Source organism: Vicugna pacos, unplaced genomic scaffold (assembly GCF_048564905.1).
Source record: "Vicugna pacos unplaced genomic scaffold, VicPac4 scaffold_259, whole genome shotgun sequence".
Taxonomy (NCBI): Eukaryota; Metazoa; Chordata; class Mammalia; order Artiodactyla; family Camelidae; genus Vicugna; species Vicugna pacos.
The window spans coordinates 5,895-21,237 of record NW_027328938.1 but is presented as its reverse complement, the minus strand read 5'-3'; the positions used below and the strand labels follow the sequence as shown (position 1 = coordinate 21,237).

The following is a 15,343-nucleotide window of genomic DNA, read 5'->3' as shown; positions in this document are numbered from 1 at the left end:
CAAGGAGTCTGTTCTCAACACTTCAATTCAATATTGCACTGAAAGTTCTAGCAGGGAAAATTAGCCAGGAAATCATAATAAAATGCATCCATTTTAGAAAGGAAGAATAATTACTATCATTATTTACACATAACATGATTTTGTACAAGCCAATCCTAAGGAATCTATTAAAAATATATCCAAACTAATAAACAAGCTCAGCAAAGATGCAGGATATGATATTCACAAATTACTGGCAATAATCAGTCAGAAAATTTAATTTAAAAACAATCTCGTTTACAATGGCATTTAAAAACATAAAAGTTAGTTGTGAACAAATTTATCAAAAGAAGTACAAAGCATGTACACTGAAAAGTACACATTACAGGAAAAATGTAAAGAAGACAAATGGGAAAAATTCCCGTGTTCATTGACTGGAAAACTTGTTAAGTTGGCAATACTCTCGCAATTGATCTAATACAATTACTACAAATTGATATACTACAATTACTACAAAATCCCAGCTGGGCTTTTTTTTTTTTGAAATTGATAAAGTATATGTGTTAATGTAGGTTCACCAGTTGTAACAAATGTGCCACTCTGTGGTGGAGGCTATGCATGTGGGGAGCAAGGAATATATGGGAAATCTCTGTACCTTCTCAATTTTGCTGTGAACTGAAAACTGTTCTGAAAATATAAAGTCTAAAAAATTCACTTCCTGCAGTAGACTGAATGTTTGTGTGGCCCCAAAATTCAAGTTGAAGTCCTAAACCTCAATGAGATGGTATTAGGAGGTGTGGCCTTTTGAAAGTGATTAGGTCATGAGGATGGAGCCCTCATGAATGAGATTAGTGCCCTTATAAAAGAGGCCCCAGAAAGTCCTCTCATGCTCTTTCTGCCATGTGAAGATCCAACAAGAAGTGAGCAGTCTAATCTGGAATAGGGTCCTCACCAGAACTCAACCCTGCTGGCACCCTGATCTCAGACTTCCACCCTCCAGAACTGTGAGAAATAAATTCCTGTTGTTTTTAAGTCCCTGAGTCTATGGTATTCTGTTATAGCCGATGGAACTGATTGAGATGCTGGCAATCAGTGATGGTATTTATGCTTGATTTGGAAATGTTGAACTGAACAAGAAGGACGTTATAAAAGACAGAAATCAAGAGTTCCTATCTACAATATATCAGCACGGGGGAAAGTACCAAATTCTGGAAGTAGTTGGTATGATGAGGCTTAATAAGGTTTAGTCATCCTCCTGCCTATACCAGTCAGCTAGAGATGCAGACAAAGTAAGTGATGTATATGTTGTTGCCACTGCTGCTGTTACAAGAAACTGTCCTTCGTTCTGTGACTGTGGAATGTGGTTAAGAAGTCTCCATAAGTGTGCTGTCACCTCAACTGAGGTAGGCAAGAAAGCTAACAGACTAAAACCCACAAACATGACCTGGAACCCGATAAGGACAGACAAATACATCCCAATTCTTGCTGCCTCTGATCTTGTTGACAAGCGTATCTGCAGAAACCGAGGCCTTACTTCCTGGAGCTAAATATAAACAACTGGCCCAAACAATAGAGAACTTGAGGGATAATCCAGGAGAAAGTAGAGAAATTGTAGGCCCAGCTGCTGCTTCATGCCAAAAGGTGGATTTGCAGATTAGTGACGGCGTGTGGGAGCTGCAAAATGGTGGCTGCTTCTCTTCCACCAAACTCTCCAGCCTCCCAGAATCTCCCTGTGGCACCTTCTGACCGGAAACACGCAGGAAGTGCCAGCGTCCATAATGTGAGTCACCCATGATCATCTCTTTAAACCATCCTTAATCACTAAATAGAGACAATACCAAAGTCATCATTCTGCCCAGCATGATCCATCTCTCCCACCTACAACCAAAAAACACTAACCCTCCTCTGAAAGGGAGCACAAAGTCCTATATTTCCTTAAGTCTTGTTCATTCTTCTACCTGATTCATAACCCAGTTTAATATCCTGTATCTTAAATACCAAAAAATAAAGTTAACTAATAACACATCTTGTGTTGGAAAATAAGGGGATGAGAGGGTGTCAACACCAAAATGATTTGGTAAATCTATCTGTGAATCAATTCGTACAAAAATAAAGAAGTAATACTCGTAATCATTACAGTCCTTGTATCTGCGTATGGTTATGTGGTTGCTTCTTCCGCTACCCCTTCCACATCCTCTAACCCTCACAAGCCGTTTCCCTGGTGATTGTCCTTTTCCTGATGGGGTGGCCCAACCTTTCACTCTTGGGGTTCATGGCCACTAGTAGCCCCGAACCAGTCAGATTGGTGTAGTGGTAGTTTCCACTGAATTTAATCAGCGGACATGGGAGTACCGAGAGGTCACCTACAGGAGCTCCTGAATTGCAGACACACTCCTACCTTGCACTGTGGCTAAGAGTCCCTGAAACAATCAAATCCCAGGCTTGCCTTGATTAGAGATCCAAGAACTCATGTGTGAAGGGGAGGCTTCTTGAGGATGATCACTTCTACACTGAAAAATTATATTGTTGATCTTTCTCCCATTCTTACCCAAAGGGGCATGTAACTTTTTATGAGAGTGGCTGTACACTGGGGAAGAGAAATACTCCTATTTCTCTACGATGATAGGACCCCACTCTGAACTGGTACTCATTCCTAGAGACATAAATGTCATTCTGGTTCTTTTGAGAAACACTTGGCTTATGGCTGGGCCTTCGTACAGACTGAATGCTGGACTTTGGGGCACCCAGTCGCCATGCCACCTGAGCTGCCGGTCCTAACCTGCGGGTTTTCTGATCCACCAAGTCACAGTGGAGGGTATGTGCAGAAGCACCTCCTGTCCAACAGAGCTGGTATGGACGAGACTGGACTCAAGCAGGCCCTGAAGCCACAGGTACTCTGCATGAGGAAGCAGCTCCACACCCATGGCTCTGGCTCCTGCTCCGTTAATTTCTCTCTCTTGCTTGCCTTGATTAAAGGTTCCCATGACCTTTGCCCTATGGTGTTACCCCCATCATATTACAGGACAAAAGTGAGTTTGCTGATGTAACTAAGATTGCTAAGCATTCGACCTTCACAAAGTGGGATTAATGGGGGTGCCAAACCTCCTCTCATGAGCCTTTAAAGCTGAGAGTTTTCTCCAGCTGTTAGCACAGGCGGATGAGGCAGCGAGGAAGTGCTCAGAGAAGTCGCTGTGCCACTGCTGGTTTGGAGGTGGAGAGGGCCACCTGGAAAGGGTCTGAGAGTGGCCTCTAGAGTTGACGGAAACCCAGGACTTCAGTCCTATCCGGCAAGCACTTGGGTTCTGCTGACAATCCGAATGAATTGGAAAGAGCATCCCACCCCACATCTTCCAGACGAGCCCACGGCTTGGCTATAATCTTTTTTTTTTTTTGCAGATTATACTTATTTAAATTGAAGTATAGTTGATGTACTACGATATATAAGTTACAGGTGTACAATATAGTGATTCACAAGTTTTAAAGGTCATAATCCACTTATAGTTACTATAGAACATTAGCTATATTCCTTGTGTTGTACAATCGTACACCCAATACTACACCCGAGAGTTTGTAACTCCCACTCCCCTACCCCTATATTATGCCTCCCCTCTTCCTTCTCCCCACTGGTAAACGCTACTTTGTTCTTTATATCTGTGAGCCTGCTTCTTTTTTGTAATAGTCACTAGCTGGTTGTATTTTTTGATTCCACATATAAGTGATATCATACAGTATTTGTCTTTCTCTGTCTGACTTACCTCACTTAGCATTATACCCTTCAAGTCCATCCATGTTGTTGCAAATGGCATTGTTTCATTCTTTTTTATGGCTGCGTATATGTGCATATATACAATATGTCCATTGCATATACACACCGCATCTCCTTTATCCATTCATCTGTCAATGGACAGAAGTTGCTTCCATATCTTGGCAATCGTAAATAATGATTCTATGAATGTTGAGGTGTGTTTTTTTTTTTAATAACTTTTTTTTTTCAGGTATATACCCAAGAGTGGAGTTGCTGGGTCATATGGTAGTTGTAGTTTTAGTTTTTTGAGAAGCCTCTATACTGTTTTCCACAGTGGCTGCATTAATTTACATTCCCACCAGCAGTGTACCAGGGTCCTCTTTTTTCCACATCCTCACAACACTTGTTATTTGTGTTCTTTTTGATGATAGCCATTCTGGCAGGTGTGAGGCGATATCTCATTGTGGTTTTGATTTGCATTTCCCTGATGATTAGTGATGCTGAGCTTCTTCTCATGTGCCTATTGGTCATCTGCGTGTAGTCTTTGGAAAAATGTCCACTCAGGTCTTCTGCCCAGTTTTTAATTGGATTTTTTTTTTTTGGAATCTGAGTTGTATGAACTGTTTATATATTCTGGATATGAATGCCTCATATCATTTGCAAATATTTTCTGCCATTCAGTAAGTTGTCTTCTCGTTTTGTCGGTGGCTTACTTTGTTCTGCAAATCCTTTTAAGTTTAAAGAGGGCGCTTTGTGTATTTTTGCTTTTGTTTCCTTTGCTTTAGGAGACAGATCCAGAAAAATATACTGCTACAACTTATGTCAAAGAGTGTTCTGCCTATGTTTTCCTCTAAGAGTTTTATGGTTTCCAGTCTTATATTTTAGGTCTTTAAACCATTTTGAGTTTATTTCTGTACATGAGGCTAGAGAATGTTCTCATTTCATTCATTTACATGTAGCTGTCCAGTTTTCCCAGCACCACTTATTGAAGAGACCATCTTTTGTCCATTGTATATTCTTGCCTCCTTTGTCCTAGATTAATTGACCATAAGTGCGTGGCTTTAGTTCTGGGCTTTCTATTCTGTTGCATTGATCTCGGTGTCTGTTTTTGTGCCAGTATCGTACTGTTTTGATTACTGTAGCTTTGTAGTATAGCCTGAAGTCAGGAAGCATGATTCCTCCAGCTCTGTTCTTCTTTTTCAAGATTGGTTTGGCTATTTGGGGTCTTTTGTATTTCCATACAAATTTTAAAATTATTTGTCCTAGCTCTGTGAAAAATGCCATTGGTATTTTGGCAGAGATTGCATTGAATCTGTAGATTGCCTTGACTAGTAAGGTCGTTTCAATAATATTAATTCTTCCAGTCCGAGAACCAATCTTTCCATCTGCTTGTGTAAGGACACAACTTGGCTAAAATCTTGATTCTGACCTCTGAAGACCTGAAGCATAGAACTGAGTCAAAGCCATCCAGATTCTGAGCTATAGAACTGTGAAATAAGAGATGGGTGTTGCTTTAAGCCACTGAATTTGGGGTAACTTTTAAGCCACTAAATTTGGGGTTATTTGTTGCACGAAATAAAAACACATACACCTTCTGAGTCTGCATCCACGTCGTCACTGGATTTCACTATATCCAGTTGGCGAGAAAAGCAGCACATGAGGCCTGGATGACAGGCTGCCTTCACAGTACACAGGAAATGCTTATACCAGTTTCCAGAACAAAAAGAGAAACAGTATGCAAGATTTACACAGTCTGACTCATTGGATGTACACTCAGTTTTAAACAGAGCATATATGAAGAGGCACTTCTGGATTGAAGTCAGGGCCTGTGAAAATCCCCTCTTGCAGAAGAACGATGAGGACACGGGCACATATTGTGACAAAAAAATATTTTGCAAACTCTGTAAGTTATCAAAAGTTTGGCAACAACGTGAAGAGCATTTATTCAAAAACAGTGGCCAGATCACAATAGGACCAGTGAGTTCTGGGAGGATGTAACTTTCACTATGCCCCCCTTCCCCCAGCCTCAGCTCCATGGTAGCCTCGAAACCCATGACCTCACATCTGGAGTAGCTGGGAACACCAGCAACCTGTCAGCCAGTGGTGGGGACAGAACTGATTGAAGCTCTCCAGCGATCTCTACGCCCAGACAATTGTCACATTTAACACGCTTGGCAACTCCTTGAAATGCACTATTCTCACAGCTTGTCCATATTTCAACAGTCTGAGAGCTCACTGTGTGTGAACAGCTCTATTCACTACCTCAGGGTACAAGGCAGGAATCCTGCGGTGCAGTGTTGAAGAGAAGGGGTGACAGTGGCAATCTTGTCTTGCTGCGATTTTACATGGAATACTTCTAATGTTTCTCCCGTAGGAATAATGTGCACTGTAGATTTCTGGTAGACACCTGTCTTAACAAATGCTTTTACTTTCTCCACATGAGTAGCTGTTGCACTTTTGATGCTATAAATTTCCTCTTTGGCTGTCAATATAGTGAGCCAGTTTTGGAGTTTTTAGCTCTCAGCTTCAAAGTCACCCTTTTGGCCTGATCTGTGAGAATTGTTCTGGTCCCTTTAATTTTTTTTTCTTCTTGCAGAAGTGGGCACAGGAGTCAGCCTGTAGAGGGCGCCAGAGGCAGTGCTGGGGGAAGCGGGCTCCGAGCTCTGGGGGGCTGGCCCAGAGGCTCCAGAGGCGGAAGCCTGTCTAGGCTGCAGCGTCTCCAGTGCCCCGTGGCACGGGGTGGGTGCCGGCAGCAGCTGTGGCCAGCGGCTTCCTTGGAGCCTTCTCGGGCAGTGGAACATCAGCTTGTGGTGAGACACTTCGCCGTATAGTTCACTCCCAGGCTCCCTAGAAGGCATATTTCCAGCAGCTGCCCAGGGCACATTCTAGAAGGATCCACGTGTGGAGCCGCATGTGTTTACCACCATTTCGTGAGTTTCTTCCAGGCTCCTCCATCAAGGTCAGGGTTGACCCTTGGAGCGTGGATCTCTTCCCCGGGCTGCCTCGCTGCCCTGGAAGGGGTCTGTCCCCGGGTGTTCTCCACCCAGGGTGGAGCCCGTCCTGAGGGACCCCTCAGCTCTGAGGAGACGCTGCCTTGGGGGCTGGTCCCAGCCCCGGGGTGGCCGTTCCTCGGCTGCCTTACCTCAGCCGTGTTGGGGACAGACTGCCCTTGGTGCTCCAGCTCAGGTCTGGGAGGGTTTTCCTGTGTGATTCTTCCCCCACCGGTGACGGGTCACTTCCTCGGGGCGGGGGGGCATTGCAGGCTTGAGGGTGAGGGGTGCTTCTTGGCGTCCATCGGAGCCCTGGGAGGGGACATTTCCTGGGTGTGTTACCCCAGGGCTGCAGGTCCCTCTCCCTTGGGGGCTCTCCCTCAGCTGTGAGAGCCTCTCCCGGGCGCCCAGCTCAGCATGGGGCGGGGGGCACTTGTCTCCATTCTGATGGGGCAGCTTTTCCGGTGATACGCTCGTCGTGACTGGGGACTCTTAGTGGCAGCACTGTCTCTGTCCTCAGAGGACTTAGAATTGGTGCGGTCGCCCCCGAGGGAGTGCTGTTCCTCGGATGCTGTGAGACGAGGTGGAACTTGGATGGTCTGGCTCAGCTGTCAGGGGAGAGAACTTTCCTCTGGGTGCTTTCTCAGCACTGGAGGTTTGAGCTCTTTCTTGAGGCTCCCTCGGTGATCTGGGGCAGCTGATACTGTTCCTTGGGAAATTGGTCCCTGCCCAGGACAGAGATTCTGTCTTGAGTGCTCTTTCTTAGTCCGAGATGACGACGTTTTCTTGGGCACTTAAGCCTGCTTATGTAGGGGTGGCTCCTGGTTCTTCGGTCCTCTAACTAAGCCATGGCTGAGGACGCTTCTTTGGGCTCTGTGTCCACCTTAGGGGGTGGATTCTTCTTGGTGTTGTCTGTCCCAGCCTTTAGGGGGTGTCTTAGTTGGGAGTTCTAAGGCATATTGCTGGCAGGGGAGGGGGTGCTGTTTCTTGGATGCTCTGCCTCAGCCTCGGGGTAGTGAGGTTTTTTTATCTTAGACTTCTCTGAGTTTTTTCTTTTTCTTTTAGTTACATAATTTTATTCTGATTTTTAAAATAAAACTTTTCTGTATTGTGAAAAAATAAAATTTCGTAATTACAAATGGAAAACAATAAAACATTCCACCTATTCTTATCTTTCCTCTTAGCAGTTTGGTTTTTATCTCTGCTTTTAAAAAAATTTGCATATAGTTGACGTACAATATTATGTAAGTTACAGGTATACAATATAGTGACTCATGGTTTTTAAAGATTATACTCCATTTACAGTTGTTATAGAATATTGGCTATGTTTCTTGTGTTGTACAATATATCGTTGTAGCTTATTTTATACATAATAGTCTATACCACTTAACCCCCTACCCCTATATTGCTCCCCCCCTTCCCCCTCCTCACTGGTAACCACTAGTTCTCGTTATCAATAAATCTGGTTTTTTTTTCTCAATTTACTAGTTTGTTGTAGTTTTTACATTGCACATATAAGTGATATCACACAGTATTTGTCTTTGTCTTTGAGTTATTTCACTTAGCATAATACCCTTCAGGTCCATCCATGTTGCTGCAAGTGGCAAGATTTCCTTCTTTGTGACTGAGTAGTATTCCATCACACACACACACACACACACACACACACACACACACACACAAACATCTCATTTATCCATTCATCTATTGATGAACCGAGGTTGCTTCTGTATCTTGGCACTTGTAAATAATGCTGCTCTTAACATTGGAGTGCATATATCTTTTCAAATTAGTATTTTTGCTTTTTCTTAAGATATATACCCAGGACTGAAACTGCTGGGCATTCAGCAGTTTTTTTTTTACATGCAAAAATATGCTTCTTACCCCTAATTGAAATCATACTACTTATCTTAGAAGTTGTTACCTTTTTTGGTAACTTACGTCAGAAACCTTTTCTCTAGTTGATGTTATTCTAAAGCTTGTGTTTTAATGGTTGCAAAGTATTTAATCATATAGCTATATAATGATATTTATTCACTTCTGTGTTGTTGAGCATTCAATTTATTTGTGATTTTCAATTTTATAAGTCCTTATATACAATATAATATTTATATATAAGCATTTATCAAATTCATTTCTATTAGTAGAAATAGTATCGCACGGGAAGAAATCATGAACTAGTCATCTCCAGAAAAATTGCAGCAATTTTAGAAGTTTGTATGAAGGCACGTTTTCATCATCTTGACCATAATAACTCCTAACTATCATTTAATTTTAACATTTACAGGGAAAGGTGTGTTGTCTTGCCTTACTTTTAACTTCTTTCCTTATTTTCTGTGTTAGGTTTATTTCATTCCAACTGTCTTAAACAGGCCCTGGTTGACACAAGCAAAAACTAATTTTTAAGAAGAATACCAAGTAGCTTGCAGCAAGCTGGGGGAAAGACTTACAATGAATATGAAAGATAGGGGGTATGTGTTCTCAATCTATAAAAAGATATAACTAAATATGAGAGGAACATAGTAGTTGAGAAAGTCAGGAGTATTTAAAGAAGAAGCAGTTCAGTAAAGGAGAAGTAGCCATAGCCAACCAATATATGGGGATGTGCTTTTTCCTCCCTAGCAAGGTTGATGTCTGTTGTTTTGGTCTGTTGTTACCTTTTGGGGGAACATGCCTCCTCCCCTGCACAGGGTCATTCTGAAACTGTGCCCCTCGTGACACAAACAAGGGCAGGTTACACTCTTTGCAGAGAGAAGTCAAGGCTGAGCTGTTGAAACAGCAACACCTTAAAGAAACTCCCCATTAGTTCACGCTTCCTTTAGCTCCAAGAATTGCGTAGCTTCAGCTCAAACCAGATTGCTCAGTTTGTGTGTGTGTGTGTGTTTTCTTGATTTCTTTATCTCAGCCTTGAGAGATTTCTAGCCAACTTTTCAGCCACGTCCTTGAGCTTCTGGGTGGAGATCTGGGTTCAACCAGCAATGGGTGAGTGCTCCAGTTGTACCACATACACACACTTGCTGTACAGGCAGCCTGTCGTTTCAGCCACTCTGGCGGGTGTGCAGGGACCTCTCATCATGACTAAACTTGCATTTCTCTGCTGATTAATGAAGATATGAATTGGCCATTTGAGTATGTCTTACATGAAGTGCCTTTTCAGGTCTCTTGCTCTTATTTTACTAGGATGTGTGTAACTTTTATTGAAGTATAGTTGCTTTTCGATGTTGTGTTAGTTTCTGGTGTACAGCATACTGATTCAGTTATACTGGAATTTTAAAACTGGCTTATAGTTCTGCATATATTCTGGAGTCCACTGATTTTTGGAGATACGTGTATACATAGATAAGTATGCACAAGTATTTATACACATCATGTGTATTAATCATATGTAGATATATATGAGTATGTGAATAATTAAATATATAAATGTTGATGCAATTTACATACCTATAACGTTCTGAGTATCTTCTACATATCTGTTTTGTTTTTTCACCCTCTTAATAGTGTCTTTTTGATAAACAGAAGTTTCAAATGTAATTATGTCTAATTGGACAATCTGTGATTTTTGGTTAGTGCTTTTTCACCCTCAAAAAAAAAAAACTTTGCCTACCTTAAAGCCATGAGGGTAATATCCTAAGTTTTCTAACAGATCTCCCATTCATCTCTAATAAATTTTTGTGGAATGGGGTGAGGTAAGAAGCAAGGTTTATTTTTTACCTGTGTACATATCAAGTGGACTTATTAAAACCACTGTCTTCTCCACAGTGGTTTGCAGGGGACCTTGTGTCATAAATCCAGCTGTTTCCCTATTTCCAGATTTGTTTCTAGATTCTCTGTCCTCTTCCATTGGTGTATTTGCCCGTCCTTGCTCCATTACCACACTGTTTTATTTAGAATACTTTTGGAGTAAATCTTCAAATTTGGTAGTATATGTCCTCCAGCTTTGTTCTTTTCCTTAAAGACCGTCTTGGCTATACTAAGCCCTTTAATTTCCATGCACTTTTTGTTTGTTTGTTTGTTTTTTTACCACCAGCTTGTCAGTTTTCACAAAAAATGTAACATAGTGGGATTTTAAATGGGATTAGTAGAGATCATTTGGGGGAGAAGTGACAATAATGACTCAATAACAAATCTTTCAATCCATGCAGAAAGTATTTCTCCCCGTTTACTGAGGTCTTTAATTTCTCTCAGTGATGTTTTACAGTTTTCGGGTTGTGCTCTAGCACTGTTTCATTAGATTTAGATATTAGACGTTTTTGATACTATTTTCAATGGCATTTACGTTTTTACATTCTAATTATTTGTTGCTGTTATGCAGAAATAGAAAAGTGGTAATGATGATGACCACAAAGCGGTTTTTATTATAACTAATAACTTGATTAAGTTCACTTATTAACGCTAATGATTTCTTATCCTTTTGCATATTCTGTGTAACGCCGTCTGTGAATAATGACAGTTTTACGTTTGCCTTTCCAGGCTAGACTTTACAACGATTATAATTTCCTGGTGCTACTGCACTTTCAGAACCATCAGTACATGGCTGAATGGCTAGTGGACACCGTTTTGTCCGAACGCAGGGGAAAATGTTTGCTATTTCACTGTTAAGTATGATGTTTGCTATAGATTTTTTTTTTGGTAGATACACTTTATCAGATTAAGGAAGTTGCTGTCTATTCCAAATCGCTGATAGTTTTCTTCATGACTAATTGTTGAAATGTAACCCATCTATAAAAGTGATCATAAGGTTTTCCCTTGGTTTGTTGTCGTTGCTGTTAAGTGATGCATTACATTGATTTCTGAATGTTAAACCACTGAGTTTAAAATTTTAAACCAATCTTGCCTTCCTGCAGTGTATCTAAACAAGACAGGATGTATATCCCTTTTATATGCTATTGTATTTGAGTACTCTTTGGTTTAGGATTATTGGGTCTCAGTTCAGGAGAGATGTTAGGATAAAGGCCGATAGTTGTCCTTTCTTCAGCTGTCTCTGTGAGATTCTCAGGTTTATGTTGGCCTTTTAAAATGAGGACCAAGGAAAGGAATTATTTCTCCTAACAAGAGTTGACACAAATGTTGAGGGGGGTATAGCTCAAGTGGTAGAGCCCATGCTTAGCATGCATGAGGCCCTGGGCTCAATCCCCAATACCTCTATTACAGAAGAAAAAATTAAATAAATAAACCTAATAACTTCCCCCCCCCGAAAACACACCAAAAAAAAAAAAAAAACCCAGAAAAATCAATTAAAAAAACCCCACGATATTTAAAAAAAAAAAGAGTTGACACAAATTGGTTTCTCCTCCTTCAAAGAAGTAATCCACTTTTTTGTTGCTGAGTGCTGCCCGTTCCCCAAGAATCCTGATTACTCATGGTTACACCATGTTTGGCTTTGGACGACATCTTGCGTGTTAGCTTCCTTTTTAAAAATAATAAAATAGACGGATTAAAATTAAGTTGCTTTTCCTGAAGAGAGTATTTGTTGAAGTACGGTAAATATTGGACCGTGGTTAAAACTCAAATTAGCGATTCAAATTCTTGGCTGTATAGACATACAGAAAATATTTGCAATTTTGTGATTGATGGAGTTTTGCTGTGATTGGAACGTGTTCATTGATGTTTCTCAGGAAGTGATGAGTGACGAAGCAGAGGAGTTTGCCGTCGGGCCTGAAAACCAAATGGAACTTTGTGGAGAACCCGAGAGTCCCTCTTTATCTGAGGAAAAGCCGGGTATGGGCCTGCTGCCAATGAAACAGGACGAAGAGGGAGAATCCCATTCCGGGGCCCTATCCATGTCCGGGGAAGATAGTAAGAATGACTATTATCACCTCCTCTTCAGGACCTTACCCAGCAGGGTCTGGATTCTGCCTCCTCCACTTTGCGGGAGTTGTTCTCATCAAGGACACCAGTTTTGGTTGAGGTTGCCATTGATGTCTCAGCCATGTTTGACACAGTTGTTCACTCGCTCCTTCATGGAAACTTTCTTGGATTCCCATGCGCCGCGATCTGCTGGTTTTCTTCTCGTATCAGTAACCCCCCTTTCATTCTTTTTTTCTGCTTTCCCTTGCCATTTCCCCTGTAAGAATTACTGTAAAAATTCCTGAATCTCACCATTTTTCTCTATCCCTCCAGTCCACTCTGACATGATCTTTCACCCAGATACGATAATAGCTTCTTATCTGATCTGTCTGATTTCCATTCTGGCCAGGGGTCTGACCCTCACTGTCTAACCCTGCAGCTGGAGTGATCATGTTGACACAGAAATCAGATCATGCCACGTTCATCTGGAAAACACATCATCACCTTTCCTGGGCACTCAGAACACAATCTGAACTCCCGACGCTGGTCCCCAAGCTCTGCAAGACCTGGCCCCGCCGCCCTCTCCTAACACGTGTCCTGTCGTCTCCTCCCTGCTCTCTCTGCCTCTGTCCTTTACTCTCCGGTCGCTGGCCAGTCTCCTCCCTGGGGCCCCGCGCTTGCCCTTACCGCGGCCTGGAGCTCTTGCTCTGCGTGTGCACAGGCTGGCTCTCTCTCCTCCTCCAGGCTCTGCCCACGGGACACCCCCTGAGAATCAGAAGGCCCTCCCCGACCACGTGGTCCTCTGGGGCTCCCTCCCCTCCTCTCTGTCCCATGCCTGCTTACTTCTTTCTCAATATGAATTCAAATTGTAAGTATTTCATTTGCCCATTTTCCACCTATTGTCTGAGTCCCCCTGAGAAATTTTCAATTCTGAGGGTTCTCTCTGGCGTATCCTCCTACTATGAAATAAACAGTTTTAGAAACTGAGGATGTTCATGTAGGCTTGATGTAAGATACCTAATTGCAGCTCAATCTCTAGAGTAGGTTCCCAGAAGGCCCTGTCATTCACAATATCCATGAGGAGAGGAGGGAAATTGGTCACACCCCATGTGAGTCCTTCTTATGAAAGTCTGCTCCACCAGAGCTTATGAATATGGCAGGAGATGGTATTCCACCTGACCAATTGGATTCTCTGTCCAGTGACTTAAGCAGCCTCGGCAAGGATGGAGTGATTCAAAAGCTGGCAGTAATGCCCTTGTAGGAGTAGTCATTACATGCAGATGACCCAAAAGTCATGGCAACGTCTGTGCTGGGAATGATGCCAAAAAACTGCCATTACGCCCAGTGGAAATGAATGCTGATATAAAACATCAGTTAATGAAGGAAATTCGACAGTTTGGACGAAGTAAGCAGAATAACAATTTCCATCAATTAAACCATTGGAAGACTGTCTCATTCTATGATTTAGAATAGAGTCAACCTACCTCTTAAGGCTCATTCGTTGCCAGAAGCAAGCTTTCACATAACTGAGGATGGTTCCTCTTTAGTTTGACTAAAATGTGACACTATGACGCTTTTCCCTTCTTTTTCTTCTTTTTCTTTTTCTCTCTTTCCCCTCCTTTTCCTCTCTTAATCTGGTAATTGTCTACAAGAGTTTCATTAGTAGATGTTCTAAGGTGACTTGAGTGGGCATATACTGTGTAACATTCTAGCCTTTGAAGAATGATAACTGAGTTAGTGGATCCACCAAGACTGAGTTCTAGTTCCTCTTCATATTTGAGAAATGCTAAAGGTTTATGTTTAAAAATATCTTCAGAATATGAAAGAGCCTTCACATTGCTTGATGGAGCCCAAGGATCTCTAGAAGTGAGGACACAATATGTTGAATTTGCCATCAAGGAAGCAGCAAGGTGGGTGTAAAAGGAACGCTCCGATGTTTTTAAGGAGTTGGGCCCAGTGCAGTGCTGGGGTGAGGGGTGGGTACAAGGCCCTGCCTTATGTTTCTCAGACCGTGGTCCTTCATGAGAGTTAGTGCCATCTTCACAGTTACTTAGGCTGATATTAGCTGTCTGTCTCATTCCTTGAAGCTCAAGGGGACTTCTCTTCACACCAGAGTTTGATTGGGCCTTCAACCTTGGTTGACACTCTTTGTATTTACTGGATTGCCTCTTGCCATCAGCACCCATTTTTTAATTCTTTTCTAAAAGGAAGCTCCCCTTTCTATTCCCTGCAGTGCTCCTGCATGACGGTTTCTTTGCATGTCTTTCGGTTAATGACTTGTCCCTTTATTTTCAGATTTAAAAGAGCAGACTTAATTAAGCACCTTGAAAAGCTACGAGAACAAAAAGATTCTGAGCGTTTTCTCAACACAGGTGATTGCACCCCAAAGATATAATCCTGTTATCACCATGATCAATAAGAAATAATGACCAGATTGCTGTCTTCTAGAATGGGATGGAATGTTGCTAAAGCCTGTTAGCATGTGCTACTTAACAAAATTGTCTCCAGAGGCTAAGTAAAAGCATTAGAACTTTAACGTTATACATTTCTGTTAGTAAAACTGGGCATTTGCCCTAAGCATTTAATTTGTTGTTTGTCTTTCCAGCTGAGGCGGGAGATGTTATTAAGTCGTCAGGTAAATACTTTACAGTTCTGGTTTCTTCAGCATGTCACCATGTCTAGCTGGTATTTATTTCTGCATCCTTTTGCTGTCTATTTCTTAGTCCTCCCCCGAGGCAGCAGCTTGGCTGGTTTTGGTGCTTGACCTGAGGGATGACTCCAACCTTAATTTACAGAAGGGCCTGGACCATCAGCTGTCCTCTCTGAATTGAGTTGTTAT

The 15,343-nt window shown here is 42.0% G+C and overlaps 1 protein-coding gene across 1 annotated transcript; it reads left to right on the top strand.

The window, feature by feature from the left end:
- The first annotated feature begins 2,732 nt into the window (after positions 1–2,732).
- LOC140695506 (uncharacterized) lies at positions 2,733–15,089 on the top strand. The gene is made up of 6 exons (XM_072958239.1): positions 2,733–2,870; positions 2,956–3,008; positions 6,321–6,534; positions 12,333–12,513; positions 14,321–14,414; positions 14,800–15,089. Exons 1-6 carry the CDS (start codon positions 2,733–2,735, stop codon positions 14,897–14,899), a joined length of 780 nt encoding a protein of 259 aa, XP_072814340.1. The 3' UTR covers positions 14,900–15,089.
- Positions 15,090–15,343: the final 254 nt, after the last annotated feature.